The sequence below is a fragment of the Mesoplodon bidens genome, assembly GCF_964165515.1.
Source record: "Mesoplodon bidens genome assembly, chromosome: 16".
Taxonomy (NCBI): Eukaryota; Metazoa; Chordata; class Mammalia; order Artiodactyla; family Ziphiidae; genus Mesoplodon; species Mesoplodon bidens.
In genome coordinates, this window is record NC_138173.1 from 76,841,265 (window position 1) to 76,860,936 (window position 19,672).

The following is a 19,672-nucleotide window of genomic DNA, read 5'->3' on the forward strand; positions in this document are numbered from 1 at the left end:
CCAACCCAGAACTCTGAACACACAAACCCACTCGGCAGACAATCACACAATCACTCGTATCCATGCATAATCACATGGTGCCTAGTGTACCCCTACCTTGCCCATGGGACTGGTCTCCTGTTACAGGATCCCTCTTCCCACCCTGCTCATCCTGGCCACCCCGCCATCCTGCCTCAGTCCCTCTCCCTTGTATAGTTAAGAGGCCACTTCTCCTGGGGCCCTCCCCCACTGTCACCGCAGATGCCACCAGCAGATGCCACCCAGAAAGACTGCAAGAAAAGGTCAGGTGCGAAAAACAGCTCCAACAGGAAATGTGCTGTGAAAGTAAGAAGTGAGAATCTGCAGGGACCCATCAGGCGCTGAGAGGACTCTGCACGAAGAGAAGGGAACCAGCAGACGGTGACAGGTACAGGAAGGGCGCTCTGCCTGGCAGCCCCCGCCCACGGGCAGGCCTTGGCACCCCCAGCTCCCGCAGGCTGCGAGGCTCTTCCATCCCCGCCAGGGAGAAGCAGGAGCAAGGCCTGGGGTGCTGCAGAGCCTGGCCCCTGAGCCTGGCTCACAAGCCCGGGGTCGGGGACGCAAGGCCGCACACAGTGGGTGCTCTGTGAACGCTGGCTGACCGGGTCAGACTAAGGACGGCCCGCTTCACTCTAACAGGGGCCGCTAGGTTCCGCGCTGAGAGGGTCAGGTCAGGCTGGCTGTGTGAGGACAAGACCCGCACCCAGCCCCGGCTGCAGGGGAGCACCCAGGGGGCTCTTGAGTTCTCCTGGGCTGAGGGTCAAGACGCTGGTGCGGCCCGGATCTCCTGCTGGGCGGCACTGTTGCCCGCAATCACTGCCCCGGAAGCCCCCTCCTCCACTCTCTCATCCTCGTCCTGTCACCTGGCCCGGGCGTGGCGTGCTGAAGGCCTCTTCGCGGACCCCATCCCACTCTGCGGAAGGGGTTCCGAGTACTGCCCCCTCGGCCTCCTCGTACGCATCCCCTCCCCCGAGCTCCACCTCAAAAGTGTCCGGCCACCTGGGGGCCTCCCCCACCCCTGCCCAGCCTGGCCGGGCTGTCGCGATACGTCCCCGCCCAAGCGGACCAGACGGACCGGTTGCGACGGGCCCTGCGCAGGGGTGACGGGCTGGTGGGCGGGGCCTGGGCGCCAAGTCCCGCCTCCCGCACGCCCCCTGCGCTCGTGCGCTGCCTGGCCTCCCGGGAGAGCGGGCTGCCGCGGGCTCGGGCTCGGGGGTTGGCTTGACTGCGTGGCCGGGCCGGGGACCTGCGTCCGCCGGCGGTAAGTCAGGGCCCGGGCCGGGCGGGCGGGGATGCGGGGACGGGGCCCTGCCCAGCGAGGTGGGGGAGCGGGCGAGTGGGGCGCCAGGGAGGCGGGAGAGGCCTGCGGGAGACTGGGGGTCGGGGTTGCGAGCGGCCCCGGCCCCTGGGCGCCTCGCCTCCACTCCCGGCCCCCCAGCCTCCCGGGCCTCCCCAGTATTTCCAAAGGACGAGGGCGTGAGCGGGCGGAGACTGCAGCCGGGCACCCTCCCGGGGTGGGTAGCCTAGGGCTGCGCAGGCGCCGGGGGCCCATCGCCCAACTCTAAGGCCCATCCCCTGACCCCTCACATGGGGACTGGGGAGGGGCCAGCCTTCCTGACTTGAAGGGGCTGGGATCTTGGCACGCTGGCAGGAAGGAGAGAGTTAACTGCCCTGGTGGGTCACCATGGGGACGGGAGCCTGCCTTGGGAAGAGGTGAAGAAGCACCTTGTTTGGCATAGGTTACGCAAGTATATGAGGTGCCTAGGAGCCCAGCCCCTTCCATCCCTCGGGTCCAGGACGTGCTCCTACCTCTCTTGCTGGCCCAGCGTCACTGAGTGCCAGGCTCTCCCGGAGATCAGCCCTGTGAGCCTGGGGGAAGAGTGCACAGTCTGGGTCCCGAATGGCCCTGCGCGCAAACCCACGGGCTCCCCCCCCGGGCTCCCTTCCGCCTGGCCCTGCTAATGTGGACACATTAGTATCCAGTGCCTGGACTCAGCCCAGCAGGGCGCACTTGGTGGGGTGCCTGGCAGCAGGGTGGGGATGCTGGCCGCGACCGCGGAGGTGCGCCCCAGAGCTTCCTTCAGGACAGCTCAGAGCTCCTCCCGCCGGAACTTCACTTTGTGGAGGAGGAAACCGAGGCTCCTTCCTCCCTAAATGCCGGGATCCCGGAAGAGGCCCCCGTTGGGCTTGGCGCTGTTCTTGGACCTCTGCAGCTCCTGCTGCCAGCCCCAAGACGTCAGCCCCTGCCCAGCCCTGAAGCCCATTCTCAGGGTCTCCGCCAGCCCCTCCCCAAATCGGTTCTCTCCCTGGCATTCTCCTTCCTCCCGGTGCCTGGGGACTAGCCCTTCCCCCGCCCGCCCACGGCTGTCCCCAGCAGAAGGTACCAGACTGCTCCTCCCACACTGCGCCTCCCGCAAAACAGAGAACCAGAACCCCAGCTGGTCGTATTCAAAGTGCTTTCTCCATCCACTGCCAAGGACCTCTGCCCAAGGGAGGGTCCTGGTGCAGGACAGCCCCCAGGGACTCACAGCCACCTGCCAGAGCCTGTGCCTGTTCCCGCTGGGGTGACTGGTCGCACACTGCTGGGTCTCCCTGAGCCTCCCCAGCCACGAAGGGGGGGGGGAGTAGCAGATACGTATGGAGTCATCGTCTTCAGCGTTAAATAACACAGAATGGGAGAGCCCCTCGCCCCTCCCCCTGCCCAGGTGGATACTCAGCTAGATATGCCTCATGCCCCCAGCCCAGCTCTAGGTCCCCATGTCAGGCACAGAGCTGGCCCCTGGAAAGTTCTGGACGCAGGTCAGCTAATATTACTGGTCGCCATCCCCCCCTCCCCCCAGGGCCCCTGGACTCGAGAAATTGCTAAGAGGCCAGACGGGAATTCCAGGCAAGGCTTTACTGGGGCTCAAGCTGCAGTACAAGGAAGCAAAAACGAGGAACAGTTCCCGAGAGGAGCTACTTGAGTCCTTAAGTGGGGTGACAGCGGGGGCGGATCTGCGGGTCAGGCAGGAGGCATAGCTTAGGTGACCTGTCCCCTCCTTGGGGGTACCGGGCAGGAATGATGTGCAGTACCCTGCTTTTGCTCCCAGCACCTCAAAAACGTAGTTTGTGGCTTCTTGTACCCTGTCGCTCCAGGGTGCATGGGCAGTTATTTTTAGTCACTTATAGTTTCTTTGTATCTTGTTGCTCTAGGGGACATTTGTCCAGGTGCAAGCACTCTGATAGAGGATCCCAGGTCCCAGCCTATCTCATCCACACACCCCGGACTGTGGGCAGGGGCCACTCCCTTGACCTCCCTTTCTGGGTGATTCTGAGAACCTTAATGAGTTCCCTCCCCCCAAGCAGCAAGTGCCACAGACTTGGGGAAGGGTCTCAGCTAGGAGTCTGCACTGAGTGAGGGGCAGGTTGGGAGTGGAGCAGAAAGACCAGAGCACAGAGGGTCTTTCTGCTCTGGCCCTGCTGCTGGAAGCTGGCAGCTCCCCCCATCTACGAAGTGGGGACACCAGGCTGCCCCCAGGGCCAGTGTCCCTGACCCCATTGGGAAGAGCAAGGCACCGCCCCTGCCCCAGGGGCACAAGGGGTGGTGAGCCCCGCCCTCCAGCGAGCTGTCTCTTTAGCACAGGGCTGACTTCTTTGGCTTCGTGAGACCCCAGCCGGGACGCCAGTCCCCTCCAGAATGAAGGTCTTCCTGCCGGTGCTGCTGGCTGCCCTCCTGGGTGTGGAGCGAGGTGAGGTGCCCTGGGGCCCCAGGCCTCTGAGCGGGCTGTGCCCTCCTCCTGGACTCCCTCTCCCCTTCCTCTCCCGAGCGGTGCCCATGTCACCTACTCTGTGCCACCTAACAGGCTTCTCTCCCACGGCGAAGCGGTCCCTCCTACCCCCGCCCCCACTGGCAGCCTCAGCCCTGCCTGGACACTTGGGGCATCACTGGAGCTCCTCCAGAACCAGGGTCTGGTGTCATTGTCTTCTGGGTCTCCAGCCCGGGCCCAGGATACCATAGTTGCTCAGTCAATGCCTGCACGAGATGGGGTGTCCGCATGCCTCTGGGTCCGGGCTGGGAGGGGACACAGGAAGACTCCTGGGCACGAGACAGGCGTCCCTCCTTCTGCAGCCCACTCCCTGGTGTGCTTCTCTTGCGTGAATAAGAACAGCAACTGGTACTGCCTGAAGCCCACCGTCTGCTCCGACACCGACAACTACTGTGTGACCATCTCTGCATCCGCTGGCATCGGTGAGTGCAGACGCAGGGCGGCCAGGCGGCCCCGCCCCAGCCCTGTCCTCTCTGCCCCTCCACTCACCGCCTCGTTTTCCTGCGCAGGGAACGTGGTGGACTTGGGCTACAGCCTGAACAAGGGCTGCTCCGCGATCTGCCCCATCCCGAGCGTCAATCTCGGCGTGGCGTCCGTGGGCACCTACTGCTGCCAGAGCTTCCTGTGCAACATCAGTGCGGCTGACGGCGGGCTGCGGGCCAGCGCCGCTGTGCTGGGCCTCGGGCTCCTGCTCAGCCTGCTGTCGGCTCTGCTGCGATTTGGCCCCTGACCCCTGGGACCCTGGGACCCTGTGCCCGGCCCAGACTCCCAAAGCTCAGGAAGGAAGGAAAGCCCAGCTCCTCCCAGACCCGAGAGGATCTCGAAGCCTCCTCCCCTAGCCTCCTCCCCCCGCAGCGCCCACCCTCTAGGCCCTGGGGCCCCACAGGCAGGCCTGCCCCCTGCACCCACACACCTGCCGGCTACCCTTCCTTCCCGGTCAGCCTTCCAGGGGGAACCTGGGAACGGAGCCTGAGGGCCCCAGAGTCGGAACCACGTCCCAGGGACATGCTGGGAGGGGCACCTGATCCCAGGCCTGCCCCTGTCCAGGCCCTGTCGGCCCGCAGGTGTGGAAGATGTGCTGTGTGGACAGGCGCTGGTCCGTGCGCCCTGCCGGGCACGGGTGAGTGTGTAGCCAGGTCTCGGCCTGTGTGGGGGGAGGATGGGAGTAAAGCCTCAGGAGCCCAGCCCCAGCGCCAGCACGGAACCCTTTCCCCTGGCATCTCTGCACACCTCATTTCACTCACTTCGAGGGCAGCCTCTAGGAAAACAGGCCTTCCACTGTCCCCAGGTCTAGGCTGCTGACCCAGGAATCTGCTCCCAGCCCGAAATCCAGCTGCTCTCGGGGGGCCCCCTCCCTCCCCCGCCACACTGGATCCCTCCTGCTGCTTTGGTGCCTCAAATAAACACAGATGTTCCCACCCTTTCCCGCTCTAGGTGTGGCCCACAGCCTGAGACTGCCCCTCCTATCAGGGTCCTACTGAGGGGGACGGGACAGCAGAGAGGCAGAGCCGCAGGAATAGAGGGTCTGAGGGTCCCCTGCGCCCGGGCCCCGCCCTGAGGCCCACTGGGAGGCAGTGGGGAACGGGGTCGCCGGAGACCACAGCTACTGCCCTCTGCCGGGCAGGTTGGGAAGTTTATCCTCCGGACAGGACTGGACTGGACAGAGAAACTAGCAGAGGCCAGCCTGCTTCTGGGTGGAAGGCAGGACCCTAAAGAGGGAGGGATGGGGTTGGGCGGGAGGGGAGGGGAGGGGACCCCCCAGCCGGGGTTGCAGGACTTGGGTACGGGGTGCCTGGGCCAGTCAGGCTGAGGAGGACACGAAGCGTGGTGAGGAACGGGGCAGGAGCTCAGTAAGTGGGTGAGTGAGATGTCCATCCCAAGGGCCTATGGGAGGAGTTGGGGGGGGACTCCCCTGGAGAAGGCCTGGACCCTGGCTGGAGGGCAGGGGTGCTGCTACCCGAGCCGGCAGCCCTCGCTGCTACACGCCTACTCCCCCGGCAAGCCCGACTGTGGTCTGTGGCTAAGCCAGGGGTTCCCAGCGTCTGCACTGGGGGAGTGTCTGAGTTCTAAGCCAAGGGGATTCTTTGATTGGGCTGGTGGCCGAGGAGCAATGAACCAAGGGCTGCAGCTGGGCGCCTTGCAGAGAGTGACAGCTTATCCTTCAGGACGCTGTCGTGTCTCCTGGGTGGTGGGAGGGCGCAGAGCAGGGCTGGGTCCAGGCTGGCCAGAAGCTCTGAGGTGCCTGGGTCCAGGCTGGCCAGAAGCTCTGAGGTGCCTGGGTCCAGGCTGGCCAGAAGCTCTGAGGTGCCTGGGTCCAGGCTGGCCAGAAGCTCTGAGGTGCCTGGGTCCGGGGTCCAAGCATCGCTGTGCAGCAGGGCGGGACAGTTGTCCCTGCAAGGGCTCGGGTTGTGGCCCATATCCCGGGCCCGGGTCACAGGAGCAGGTGAACAGCTCTGCACAGAATGGGCCCTGTGACACACATGAATGCAGCATCCTCGGCGTCATTGCCACCAAGGGGGATGCCAGCCAGCACTTGGGGTTGAGCGCCGATGCGGTGATAGAGCTCAAGGGAGGGACGGGAGGAGCGGTCTGCCCCAGGCAATCAGGACGACAAGGGGAAGGAGACCCAGGCCCAGCCAACATCTTGTGGAAGGGTCCAGAAGCACATCACAGCAGTCTGGTTGAGACTCACGGGGTGGTAGAAATGTTGAGATTCACTTGAGTGGATCAGACCAGCATTAAAAACCAAAGCAAGAAAAAGAATTCAAGGGGATGAAATCAGAATGTCCCCCAGGAATGCTGGTTACCTCTGAAGTTCAGAGTCCTCTAAACAGAATGTTGCAGGGACTTCCCTGGCGGTCCAGTGGTTAGGAATCTGCACTTCCACTGCAGGGGGCATGGGTTCAATCCCTAGTCTGCTGTGCGGTGCAGCCAAAAAACAAAAAACAACAAAAATGCTGCCCACCATTCCAGTTCCACGAGGATTAAATTACAACCCACTGCAGTTGCCCACCAGCAGTGCGCCCTGAGGCGAAGTCATGATAGGGAGAAACAGGGAGCATGCTGTGTTTCGGATGTGGGCCCCTAGTTAAGATGTGGATCTAAGGGAGAATTTCAGTGACCCCCGATTCTTGCATCTTCCCATACATAGAAAGCACTAAAATCATTAACTTGAGATGTCTGTCTTTTGTGATTAGTAGTAATTTTTACCAAGATGTATGCTTGACCACCTGTATTTCCCAGTCAAAAAATTCATATATATCCTGGCTCCCCTACCTCTCCGGAGCTACTGAGAGGCTGTCTCCCAGGCTAGAGTCCTCAGTAAAGTCCCCACAAAAAACTGAAACTGTGTAAGCAGATAGGTTAGGGGGTCCCCAGAGAAAGAGAACCAGGAATGGCTTTCTTGACATAAGAGAAGCCATTTTGGCCTAAGCCATTTTGTGATCTAAGCCTGGCCGCAGTGCTTGCCCTTGAACAGGTCTCGGTGATCAGTGATCTTAAGGGAACAAAAGAATACAGGAACAGAGGAAAAGCAGTCAAACAATAGTGCAGTGATGAAGCAGAGTACTAGTTCCACATCATATATCTTTGAGTTCTGTAAGGAACTAAGGCCCCCACCCAGGTGGTGGGTGGAGGATGATGGTGTCCCTTCTGACTTCAGTCAACCCAAGCCTGGACTCTGTCAACCTTTGCCCCAATTCTATACTGAATAATCCTCTGCTCAAACCCCTTCATGAATATGCACGTACCCTTAGCTTAAAACTTCCCCAGTGGGGGCTTCCCTGGTGGCGCAGTGGTTGAGAGTCTGCCTGCTAATGCAGGGGACACGGGTTCGAGCCCTGGTCTGGGAAGATCCCACATGCCGCGGAGCAACTAGGCCCGTGAGCCATAACTACTGAGCCTGCGCTCTAGAGCCCACGAGCCACAACTACTGAGCCTGCGCGTCTGGAGCCTGTGCTCCTCAACAAGAGAGGCCGTGATAGTGAGAGGCCCGTGCACCGCGATGAAGAGTGGCCCCTGCTTGCCACAACTAGAGAAAGCCCTCACACAGAAACGAAGACCCAACACAGCAAAAATAAATAAATTAATAAACTCCTACCCCCAACATCTTAAAAAAAAAAACAAAAAAAAAACTTCCCCAATGTCGCTGTTGGGGAGGCTCTGCTTTGGGTAAGATCCCTGGTGTTCTCCTTACTTGCTGCCCGTAATACATGCTTCCTTCTGCTCTTTTGGCATGGTTGTGGCTTTTGGCTCCACACCTACCAAGAGGTGAACCCAGTTTTCAGGTAATGACTGCTTTCACATGGTGCATTTTGTTTGCTCTGGTTATTGTTCACAGTCTCCACACAGAATACATCCACTGTGGTGCTCACTCAACACAAATCACAAGCGACTTTGCTAAAAGGACTGAGACCAGCAGGGTGGGGCAGTGGTGGTGATAGGGACAGAGTGCAGGGACAAAGTAGGCGATTAAATAGTTACTCCCACTAAGGGATCATAAGTAAAGAAAAAAGTATGGGAGACCCCTGTAAGTTAATGATCACGCAAGAAAGCAGGCTTGCTTAGCATCGAAATTAAGCAGGCTTGCCTAGCAACAAAATCATGCAACAGAAGCACAAGACGTGCCCCAAAACAATGGTGGAGCAGGACTCACATCCTGCCCAGTGAGGTCCGTAAGGTAATGATTCCTAGAACATGCTCCTCTGTGCACACTAAAAACAAAAATATAGGGAAAGGTGACGTTCTACTGAAACCTGAGATGATTGACCGCGTTTTAGTATATGTTACCACCTTTTTGCCCATTTCCGTAGCGCCATGACAGTCCTGGCTTGACCATGTAGGGACAAGAAAACTTCCCTGCCTGATGTGGAGGAGGAGCTGATGATGGAAGTTTGACGTCTACTCAAGAATGAGGAAGAAGGTGGTCTTCTTCCCCTCACCTTTTCTACATTATAAAAATGGAGCCCACCCAGCTTTCATCACGGCGCTGCCTTGCCTGCCCACTTGCATCTCTCACAAGTGCCCTATACTAATAAACCTTTCCTTACCTGTCACTGCTTCCCGCTGAATTCTTTCTGCACTGAAGAACCTATGCTCTACTGAGTCCCAAAACGCGTTCTGTCGTTTCAGCGGGGCCAGGCCAGAGGAAGAGGCACAGGTGGACTTGGCCATCACAGTCGGGAGTTTGGATTTGACTCTGGGAACACTGGGAGCCAGGGGGCGGGGGGGGGGCAGTGGCAGGACAGGTATGTAACAAAGGCTCTGTTCCTGCTAATGCTAACCTCAGCTTCCATCTCTGTGTACTGACTATTTTGCAGGTGATATTGATCTGTTACACTCTTCCCACAACTACAATGAGAGATGGATGTGGTTACCTCCAGGTTTCAGAAGTGAAAACCAAGGCTCAGAGGGTTGAAGCCACTTGTCCTCCTGGGTCTATGACCCTGGGGGTGCCCAGCATTTCCTCTGCTCTGGGTTGCAGGGCAAAGTCCCTTGAGGGCTGGGTTCAGAGGCAGCTGGGCCTCCAGGGGGTGGCTGATGGTCCTCCTGGTTCCGGCTACGCCTCCCTGCCTGGGGTGGGGGGAGGCTGGAAGGCACAGGCTGTGCTAGAGCAGAGGGAGGCTGGGTGGGGCTGAGCGGGGGAGGAGCCCAGAGCTCCGAGTTTCCATTTCCTACAGCCTGAGGGAGGTCAGGGGGTGGGGAGGGAGGGGAAACCCCAGGAGAGGGCAGGAAGGGGAACGAAGCGGCAGAGGGGAGGGGAAAGGAAAGCTTTTCTCGGGCTCTCGCTCCCCCTGGCATCTGCCCGGGCTGCAGGGAGGTGCCAGGCGCAGCACTGTCTGGCCCGGGCACACTCTGGCCGGGAGTCTGGGCTCTCTAGTCTCAGTGCCCAGGGGCTGGAGTGATGCCTGCCATTTCTCTGTAGGCAAATTCAGCTCCGTCCGGTCCTGCCCCTGCCCCCTCGCCTGCCCTTCCCAGGCTGCTCGGTCTGCCGCCTGACCCAGCTGGCCTCCGGGACGAGGGGGGTCCTGCCCAGGGTCTGCCCTCTCCCACAATACTCCTATGATGCCCATGGCCCAGGCCCGGGAGGGCCCAGCGCCCCCTCCTCCCCAGTCCTTAGCATCACCTTCATTGCCCCGCTCCTGCCCTCCTGTGACCCAGGACCCAACCTGCTGGCAGGGGCCCCTCGCAAAGTCTACCTCATGGCCCGGCCTGGGTTTGCCCTGCCGGAGCTTTCAGAGTTCCTCTGGTCCCCTGCCTGGCTCCCCTCGGTCTGGTGCCGTTGGCGGGGGGGGTGGGTGGGGAGGGGTGGGGCACCAGACCATCCCCAGGGCTGGCGACGGAGCTACAGCACAGCTGGAACTCCCCTCTCTGAGCCCCACCCACGGGTGCTTTCTGGGACCCCTTGAATGGAAGGTTAATAACCTCAGCAGAGGGTGCATTCTGGGAGGACGACTCCCTGGAGAAATCTGAGTGACACGATGCAGTCCTGGGAAGGAAAGCGTTTAAGGTCGGGGTGGAAAGCGCAGGAGGAGGGGTGCTCCAGGCGCCCGAGCTGCTGGGACCTGGAGACTCTGAGTTAGCGGGCGAGGCGCCGTCCCCTGGCGGCCGCGAGCGGCACGCGGCCGACGGGAGCGCCGAGGCCGCTCGAGGGGGCGTCTGCCCTCAGCCCTCAGCCCTTCCGTTTAGCCTCCGGGTCAGAGCAGGCCGGGGCTCTCCGCGGGCCCTAGGGGGTGGGCCCAGGCTGGGCGGAGCCTCCCCACCACGCCCCCCAGCCCCACCCCTTGCGGAGGTCGTCTTCCTACAGGTCACACTAAGCTACCCAGCCTTCAGGCAGTCCGTCCATCCCGCTTTTGCCGAGGAAGACTGTCCTGGAACAGCCCGCCAGGCTTCATTGTAATATTGAAGGAAAGTCCACCTCTTCTAATAGCTGGCCTCCTCCTGAGGGCTAGAGGGGACGCCAGGCTGAGGGTCCCCAGCCCCCGTCCCTCCCCCAGGACCACGCCCTTTGCCCCTCCCCCAACCCTCAGCTCCTCTGCTGACAGCCCCCCTGTTGACAGCTCCCCCAGCCTGAGGACCCCCCCAGGGAACTGGAGAAGCCTATGGAGACACAGGCAGCCAGAGGATGAGGCACCTGCTCCCGGCTCACCTGAGTCTGGGATTAGCCAGGAGATGTCCCTGAGCTCTGCCCCCCAGGCCCAGCTGTCACAAGATGCCCCGTCCACCCCCCCCCACCCACACACTAGATCCCAGGGTCAGGACTTGGGACACTGATAGCACCCCAGGCCTGGGCTGGGGGTGGGCAGGAGAGGGGCTCAGAGGCTGGAATGGTGGGCTCCAGTGGCTCTCACCCTACTGAACCCAGGGGCGTCTGGCTCCCTTGTCACATTAATGCCTGGGGTGGCGCTGGGGGCAGGGAGGCAGCTCTTCGCCGCGCATGGGTGCCCCTGGCCGGTTCTGCCCAGAGGAGTGAGCAGAGTCTTGCCATCCTGAGGGTGTCACAGACACCGGTTCACCCGCCGCTCCGTCCCCGTCCCCCTCCCCGTTCCCCACAGCTTCTGCTGTACTGGGCCTGACTCCCTCATAGCCTGGGGTCTGGAGACGGTGAGGGTCAGACCCCACAACCCCGGGCTCCCAGGGACCCCGGCCTTTCCTGCAGGTCCTTGTAATTTGCGTCCCTTCCCCCAGGATCACCAAGAGCGCCTGTCAGAGAAGGGGCTGGAGGAGCTCCCAGCTCCGGGCCTGTCCCCAAGGGACCGCAGCGTTCTGCACTCCGAGGCTCTCCTTGCTGAGCCCCCTGCTGGGGAACAGACCTCCCAGGTCCCCTCACTTGCTGGTGCCCGAGCTGCCCTGGGAAGGTGGCCTCACTTTCCCTCCAGTGGTGTCTCAGATTTGTGACTCGGTTTCCTCAGTGGTCTACTCGTCCTCAGGCCCCAGCCCTCCGCCCCCTCCCCCCGGGCCCTGGTGAGAGCTGTGGTCCCTGTGGGAAGGACGCTGTGGTCCCCAGGAGGGTAGACAGGCCAGGGAAGGACAGGGATGACCCGGGCCACAATGTGAGGGCAAGCCCCCAGCCCTGCCTCCACCCCTGAGGATCCTCCTGTCCACAAAAAATTCGTCAATAGTCATTCTAAGAAAAGAGAATTTTAGTGGCGCCAACCTGAGGATTATAAGCCGGGAGACAGTCTTTCAGATAACCCTGAGGACTCTTCCACTCGCTAAAGGTCAAAGCAAGGTTACATGTTTCTGAGACAAAGGGTTATACGCCAGATGGTGTATTATTGACAGTTTACACAATCCAGATCTACATGTACAAAGCGAGTAGTGGGTCATTACATTAAGTGGGTGTTACAGCAGGCAGGTAGCTAGATACGAGCAGAGGAAGTGGGGCACGGGCCAGATGGCAGGAAACCATACATCTTGTAAACTACGGTGGCCCTTGGACAGAGAAAAGCAGGAACCTCTGGACTGACAGGAAACCACACATTTTGGGGTGACAAGTGCCCTGGAGACAGACAAAAAAAGATGAGAAGAGGCTGCAATCTCCAGAGTCCAAAAGTAACCTTTTGCTCATTATACTCTGATTACAATAAAATTAGCCTCACAGATAAGAAATATGCATCGGGCACGGAAGCCATGACACTTAACGATCAAGGCTAAATATAGGAAAAATGCCTCCGCCTCTTGGGAAGGTGGAGCTGGGAAGAAAATCGGGGAGTACGACCCCAAAGCCCTCCCTCCCCAATGAATATCCCGCCCCTTCACTTCTACACCCCACATGACCAGCTTGCCAAAAAAACTCAGCACAGCTCCTCACGTGAGTCTGCCCGGCCTCGCATTGAGAGCGCGCTGTTGCTTCATAAATCCTCACTTTACTTTCTTGACCTCTGTGTCTCCTCTCTGAAATCTTTCTGTGAGTGTGAGTGAGACCTGTAACTTGTATTCACCATAGAAAGTGCAAAGGGAAGGGACTGTACAGATACAGTTAAAGTTCCTGATCAACTGACTTTCCGTGACTCAGAAGGGAGCTGTCTTCGGTGGCCTCACGAGTCCTCTGAAGTCCCCCCAGCAGCACAGGCTCTCTGCTGGTGTGGAGCTGCCAGGAAATGAACTCTGCTGTTTTTTAAGCTCATCACTCTGTTTGTGAGATTCCTATGTTGCTGAGTGTAGCAGTAGAGGATTCTTTTTCATTTCCATGTAGCATTCTATTGTGAGCCCATGCCAGCATTCATGTATTTATTCTGCCCTTAGTGGGCGTTGAGGTTGTCGACAGGTCTGATGCTCATGAATAATACAGCTCTAAACATTTGTGGGCATTTATCTTGGTGAACTTTTTTCTCTTGAGTATGTACCTGGGAGTGGAAATGCTGGGTCACAGGGTATGTGTATGTTTAATGTCTACTGAAAAAAAAAAAAAAAAGCACAACCTAAAAGTTGAGAATCATGTTTTATTTGGCAGCCTTTCTGAGGACTTCAAGCCTGGGAGGCAGCCTCTCAGAATAGCTCTGAGTTTCTGCTCCGAAGAGGTCAGGGAGGAGTGAGGATATACAGAAGTTTTGCAACAAAGACCAGGTAGTTGGAGCATCAAAAGACTATCGGAGTTTTTTGTTTGTTCGTTTTGTTTTAAGGGCCGATTTTATTTATTTATTTATTTTTGGCCACACCACACAGCATGCAGGATCTTACTTCCCTGACCAGGGATCAAACCCATGCCCCCTACAGTGGAAGTCAGGCTCCTAACCACTGGACCACCAGGGAATTCCCAAAAGATTATTGTTCATTAAAGAAAACCAGACATCTCAGGTTAAGGAATGAAGCGCTTTTCTGTGAATGGGAAGTTGTAAGAGGCTGTGCTCGTTGAAATCATTCCTTTGATCTGCATCTCAGCTTCTAGGGCCAGTATCCCGTTCTTTCCCATCATGAGTCCCCTCGGGTTGCACAAGTGGGGCAGCTGCGGCAGCTGAGGGCTTGGCAGTGGGCATCCTCCTCGTCTCCATCCTGCGTTCCCTCAGGCTCACCTTCCGGGGGGGCGGTGGTGGTTGATGGCTGCAACGTCCTTTGGCTGTTCACATGGCAGCAACATTTTCCATCCATAGGAGCCTTAGCAGATTGTGCCAGTTTATACTGAGGCCAGTAAAGTGTAAGCTCTCCAGCTGTCCACATCCTGCACAGCTCTTGGTATTTTCAGTACTTGTCATACTAGCTATTCTTGTTTGGATTTCTTCCTCTCCAACTGTCATATATTTTGTTTTCCTAGATTAACTGCACGATTGAGCATATGACATATTTGGTAAGTGTTCTACATGCACTTAAATATGGATTCACTTGTTTGGTATGATGTTCCATATATGTCCATTTTGTTAATTTTTTGCAATCTTGTGCAAATTTATGTATTCTAAGTGACGTTCTTGTCTGCTTGTTCTATTGTTAGGGAACCATTGACCAAAACTGCCCGCATCGCCCAGGCATGATAATAGCCACTTGCATGAGCTGTCACACGAAAGGAGGTTCCAGTAAGGAACCCGATACTGCCGCAGAAAACTCACCAGGAGAATTTGGGAGGGGCCAAAAGGAGGGAGGAGACGCCAGCCCATAAAACGTCCTGCCAACCTCCCAGAAACCCTCCGACTGGAATCCATCTTAACTCAGAGATGCATGCACCACCAGGAAGGACCCTGAGTCAGACCAAATGTGGGCACAAGTAGGATAATTGGCCAGAGACAACCCAGAAATTAAGCCCATCACCATAAAACCCGAGACTGCGAGCCACGTAGCAGAGCCGTCCGCCTGGCGCCCCTTCCCAATAAAGCCTCTTGCTCTGTCAGCACGTGTGTCTCCTCGGACAGTTCATTTCTGAATGTTAGACAAGAGCCCGCTCTTGGGCCCTGGGAGGGGGCCCCCTTCCTGCAACACTATCGGTTACTTAAAGGATTTATGGTAAAATATTTGTGTCACTGTAAATTTGCCTCAACTTTCACTTCTGCCATATCTTGCTTAAACATTTTGAAGCTGTTACTAGTTGTATACAGAGGTAGGATTGACATATCTTTGTGTTATATTGACTTTTTATCATTATGAAATATCTTTTAGTAATATTTCTTGCCTTAAAGTTTACTTTATATGGCATTAATAGGGTGAAACAAGATTTCTTTGGATTACTGTCAGCATGATGTTTTTCCCACTCTTTTTCTTTTCAGCTATTCTGTGTCCTGATTTTTAAAGTCAGAGTTGTAACCAGTTTAGTGTTATTTTGTATCCAGTCTAAAAAATTTTGCTTTTACTTTGGAATGTTAAGTCCATTTACATTTAACATGAGAACTAACATAGTTGGGTGAATGTAGTGCAGCCCTGACACTTGGTTTCTCTTTTTCTTTTTTTTTTTATAAATTTGTTTTATTTTATTTATTTATTTCTGGCCGCGTTGGGTCTTCATTGCTGCGTGCGGGCTTTCTCTAGTTGCGGCGAGCGGGGGCTACTCTTCGTTGAGGTGCGCGGGCTTCTCATCACGGTGGCTTCCCTTGTGGCGGAGCACGGGCTCTAGGCACGCGGGCTTCAGTAGTTGTGGCTCGTGGGCTCCGGAGCACAGGCTCAGTAGTTGTGGCGCATGGGCTTAGTTGCTCTGCAGCATGTGGGATCTTCCCCGCCCAGGGCTCGAAGCCGTGTCCCCTGCATTGGCAGGTGGATTCTTAACCACTGCACCACCAGGGAAGTCCCGGTTTCTCTTCTTCTAATGCAAGGGCCTGACCTCAGCTTTGCTCGCCAGGCATCCACTCCCAAATGACTCTCTGGAATAAACACACTGCCAGCCACAGGACTAGGTTCGAGCCAGACACGCCCACCCCCAGGCTCCTTTGTTCTAGAGCTCTTAGTTGGTTTCTATAACTCACCATCCTGCGCTCTAGTTTCTCCTCTACCCATGCTTTAAATCCCCACTCTTCTGGGGGGTTTTTTGTTTGCTTTTTTTGTTTTTGTTTTTTTTGCAGTACGCGGGCCTCTCACCGTTGTGGCCTCTCCCGTGGCGGAGCACAGGCTCCGGACGCGCAGGCTCAGCGGCCATGGCTCACGGGCCTAGCCGCTCCGCGGCATGTGGGATCTTCCCGGACCGGGGCACGAACCTGCGTCCCCTGCATTGGCAGGCGGACTCTCCACCACTGCGCCACCAGGGAAGCCCCCACTCTTCTGTTTTAAAGTCACTAATAAAGAGTGAGCCCAGCAAACCCCAGACCTCCACCCTCGACCCCATAAAAACAGAACCCCAGGCTAGTGCTAGCACTCTCTCCCCAAGACCTCACATTGGGCCTCCAGGTACGCCTCAGGGTCTGTGGTCAGCTCAGGTACAATTCTCTGATCGGCTGATGGTGAGGTAAGAGGGCGGTTACCATGATCAATGCTGAGATGCTTGTAGGTCCGGGGCCTCATGATCATCAAGTAGTTTATTTCTTCCATTTGGCGGTGGTTTTAGCATCCATAAAACAACTCAGGAAACGTGCATCAGATACTGTTATCTGGGTACTTCAGAGAGGACCTACAGCAGAGGATGTGGGGGAGGGTCTGTCCCAGGAAGACCCCAGAGGGTCCCGCTCAGTTACACGGAGTTATCACTCCTGCTTCCTTGCCCTTCTTCCTGGAGTTCCACGTTCCCATTTGTAATCATTTCGCTTTACCTTGAAGAGCTTCCTTTTTTATTTCTTGTGGTTCGAGTCTACTGGCAATGAATTATCGCACCTTGTGTATAAATCAAACTCTTTTGTTTTCTATATCTCTGAATAATATTTTTGGTTGGCATAGAATTCAGGGTTGCCAGACTTTGTCGTTCATCACTTTCAAGATACAATTTCATTTTCTTCTGGCTTTTTTGTGAAAAGTCAGCTTTAGCTCTTAATTGTTGTTGCTTTGTAGGTACTGTGTCTCTTTCCCCTGGCTGCTAAGAGTGTTGTTTTTTGGTTTTCAGCATTTTGATTGCAGTGTCACTAGCTGGGATGACATTCTTTGCATTTATCCTGCTTAGAGTTTTCTGTGATCCATGGATCTGTGAATTATCTTTCATGGATTTTGAACAATGTTATCTCTTCAAGTATTTATTTATTCCCTCTTTCTTCCCTGTGGTACTCCAATTTCATGTAAAGTTAGACCACTTGACTGAGTCTCACAGGTCCTTATGATATGCTGATTAATTTTTTTCTATTGTTTTCATTCTCTCTAAGCTTCCCCTGGGCTGTTTTATATTGTCCTGTCTCCACCTACGGTCATATCGTCTTCTGCTCCTAATTCATCCAAACGAGTTCTTAATTTCAGATATTTTATTTTTTAATTCCAGAATGTGATGGTTAATCGTATGTGTTAACTCGGCTGGGCCACAGTACTCCAATATGTGGTCAAACACTATTCTGGATGTTTCTGTGAGGATGTTTTTGGATGAGATTGTCATTTAAATTGGTGACATTTGAGTGACGCAGATTGCTCTCCATAATATGGGTGGGTCTCACCTAATCAGCTGAAGGCCTGAATAGAACAAAAGACTGACCTCCTCCAAGCAAGAGGGAATTCTGCAGCAAACAGTCTTTGGACTTTAACTGCAGCATCAGCTCTCGGGCCTTCTGGCTGTAAGGGAACAGAATTTGCCACCCTAAAATATGTCTCTTTGTCACATTCATTGTTTTCAGCTGGTTACTTTCTGAGAAAGAGCAGACATGGGAAGGGTCCTGACAACCAAGTAGGAGTTGACCTTTTGTAAGAAACATTTACGTTTATAAGGGAAATCTCCATTTGGGATGACCAAATCTCTAGAAACTCTTATCATTGCAGAAGGCAATGACTTAAATCTGCGTCACAATCCTGGTCACCTGCCATAACTGACTCTCCCCACCTTCAACAACTTGTTTTGTCTTTAGCTGAGGATGGTGTTTAAGGTGAGGGCTGTGGCCCCTTTGGTGAGTTACTCAGCTCTCCTGGGTCTCTCCCATGTAGACCTGTTGTTAAACTTCTGCCTGATTCTCTCCTGTTAACCTGTTTCGTGTCCATTTCACCCTTAGACCAGCCAGAAGGGTACAGGAAGGCTTCTCCCCCCACGCCCAGCACACCCCATCCTGAAGAGTTTGGCCCTGCAGCCACTTCCTTAAAATAAATCTCTTTTTGCTTCTATACACATTCTATTGGTTCTGCTTCTCTGGTGAATCCTGGCCAATGCAGAGAATATTTATTTGATTTGTTTCATAAAGTCCTATTCTCTGTCAAAACTCTGTTTTTAAAGTCTATTATTGAACATACTTGTCACGTTATTTTAAAGTCCTTTTCTGCTAACTCCGTTATCTGGATCATCCATTGGTCTGTGTCTACGGCTCTTCTCCCCTATTGCTATTGGTCACCTTGGAGCCTTGTATAAATAAGAGCCAGAGACCACGCATACCTCTGTAGTAGCGGGTCCCTCGTTTCCTCTTTTACCAGATCAAAGTGCATGAGGTATTCACCAGGTCAACTCCATCACAAGTTGAGCTGGGTTGGGCTGGACCGCAGCTTTAGGAAACTCATACGCCCTCCTGTCCCTCTCCTCCCAAGCTTCCGGTGGAGACTCGGGCAGGCGTGTCTCCTGGTCCTGGAAAGCGTGGCATATGCCCTTCACGTCTTTGCACCCTGCTTTTAAGCCTCCCACTCCCAACTCCTGCGGCCGCTTTAGACTCTGGCAAGTCTCTTCAGAGCAAGGTCAAATGTGTGTTTGGAGCAGACCTCTTTCCTCGGGTGGGAACTTGGCTCCTGAGAGCCGTGGGGCTGCCGCGGATGTCACTCTTCCTTATACACGTCCCGCCCTGGGTACCACAGCCTGCATCCGGGACTCAGCGCGCATTCCGGTTTCTCGTAGGTTTCGCTTTCCCGGAGCTGAGTGTTCTCGCCCCTCCTCCCTGGTTTGTGGATACAGTCTCGCTGGTGGTTGGCAAATCCCCAGGAAGAAAAGACAGGGCAGGCTGGCAGCGTCGGCTCAGCTCGGGGGACTTCTCCACCTCTGGAAGCCAGTCCACTTGGTCCTTGTCCCTCTCAGCTCCCCAACACGTTTACTTACGACACCTGCAACCTGCCTGTTTTTTTCTTCTTGGTCCAGTGGGAGCATGTGACCGCCAGTCTACTTCAACCTCGCAAATCCCGGACGCCCTCTGATGGCTACTGAATTTTATATGCTTACTTTGCATCCTGATTCATTACTGATTGTTTTCCAAATATGTTACTTTTATTCTTTATTCTCTAGGATTTCCAGGTATACTGCCGTATCATCTACAAATGGACCTGGCTTTACTTCTTTTTCCATTCTAAAGCCTGTAATTGTTTATTGTTTTCTAACTGTATCAGTGAATACTTCTGACTGAATTTCAAATAGTGATGGGAATGCTTTTCTTATAATGGGTATTTTTCTTCTAATGTAAGATGATAACTTTTTAAAAAAGATACATGATACAGGGCTTCCCTGTTGGCACAGTGGTTGAGAATCCTCCTGCCAATGCAGGGGACACGGGTTCGAGCCCTGGTCCTGGAAGATCCCACATGCTGCGGAGCAACTAAGCCCGTGTGCCGCAACTACTGAGCCTGTGCTCTAGAGCCTGCAAGCCACAACTACTGAGCCCGCGAGCCACAACTACTGAGCCTGCGTGCTGCAACTACTGAAGCCCATGTGCCTGGAGCCCGTGCTCCGCAACAAGAAAAGCCACGACAATGAGAAGCCCGCGCACTGCAATGAAGAGTAGCCTCCACTCGCCACAATTAGAGAAAGCCCGTGAGCAGCGATGAAGACGCAACACAGCCAAAAATAAATAAATAAAATTTATTTTTTTAAGAAGTTACATTTTATTTTGTTTATTTATTTATTT

At 55.5% G+C, this 19,672-nt stretch overlaps 1 protein-coding gene across 5 annotated transcripts; it reads left to right on the forward strand.

Annotated features, from left to right (window-relative positions):
• Positions 1 to 1,136: 1,136 nt before the first annotated feature.
• LY6E (lymphocyte antigen 6 family member E) lies at positions 1,137 to 8,878 on the forward strand. Of its 5 annotated transcripts, none has more exons than XR_014017784.1 (5): positions 1,137 to 1,279; positions 3,636 to 3,746; positions 4,127 to 4,246; positions 4,334 to 4,944; positions 8,636 to 8,878. XR_014017784.1 is itself a non-coding variant. In XM_081258694.1 (4 exons), exons 2-4 carry the CDS (start codon positions 3,695 to 3,697, stop codon positions 4,552 to 4,554), a joined length of 393 nt encoding a protein of 130 aa, XP_081114820.1. In that variant the 5' UTR covers positions 1,137 to 1,279; positions 3,636 to 3,694; the 3' UTR covers positions 4,555 to 5,247. The 5 variants fall into 5 exon arrangements, 2 of the variants coding, with proteins under 2 accessions (XP_081114820.1, XP_081114821.1); XR_014017785.1 differs by having other exon boundaries at positions 8,666 to 8,878; XR_014017786.1 differs by lacking the exon at positions 8,636 to 8,878 and adding an exon at positions 5,113 to 5,247.
• The last annotated feature ends 10,794 nt before the right edge of the window (positions 8,879 to 19,672 follow it).

Excerpts from the sequence above, each read along its gene's own strand:
- LY6E (XM_081258694.1), top strand. The coding sequence starts at position 3,695 with ATGAAGGTCTTCCTGCCGGTGCTGCTGGCTGCCCTCCTGGGTGTGGAG. Across the intron at positions 3,747-4,126 it reads CCTCCTGGGTGTGGAGCGAG|CCCACTCCCTGGTGTGCTTC; the intron begins GTGAGGTGCCCT and ends CTCCTTCTGCAG. Across the intron at positions 4,247-4,333 it reads CTCTGCATCCGCTGGCATCG|GGAACGTGGTGGACTTGGGC; the intron begins GTGAGTGCAGAC and ends TTTCCTGCGCAG.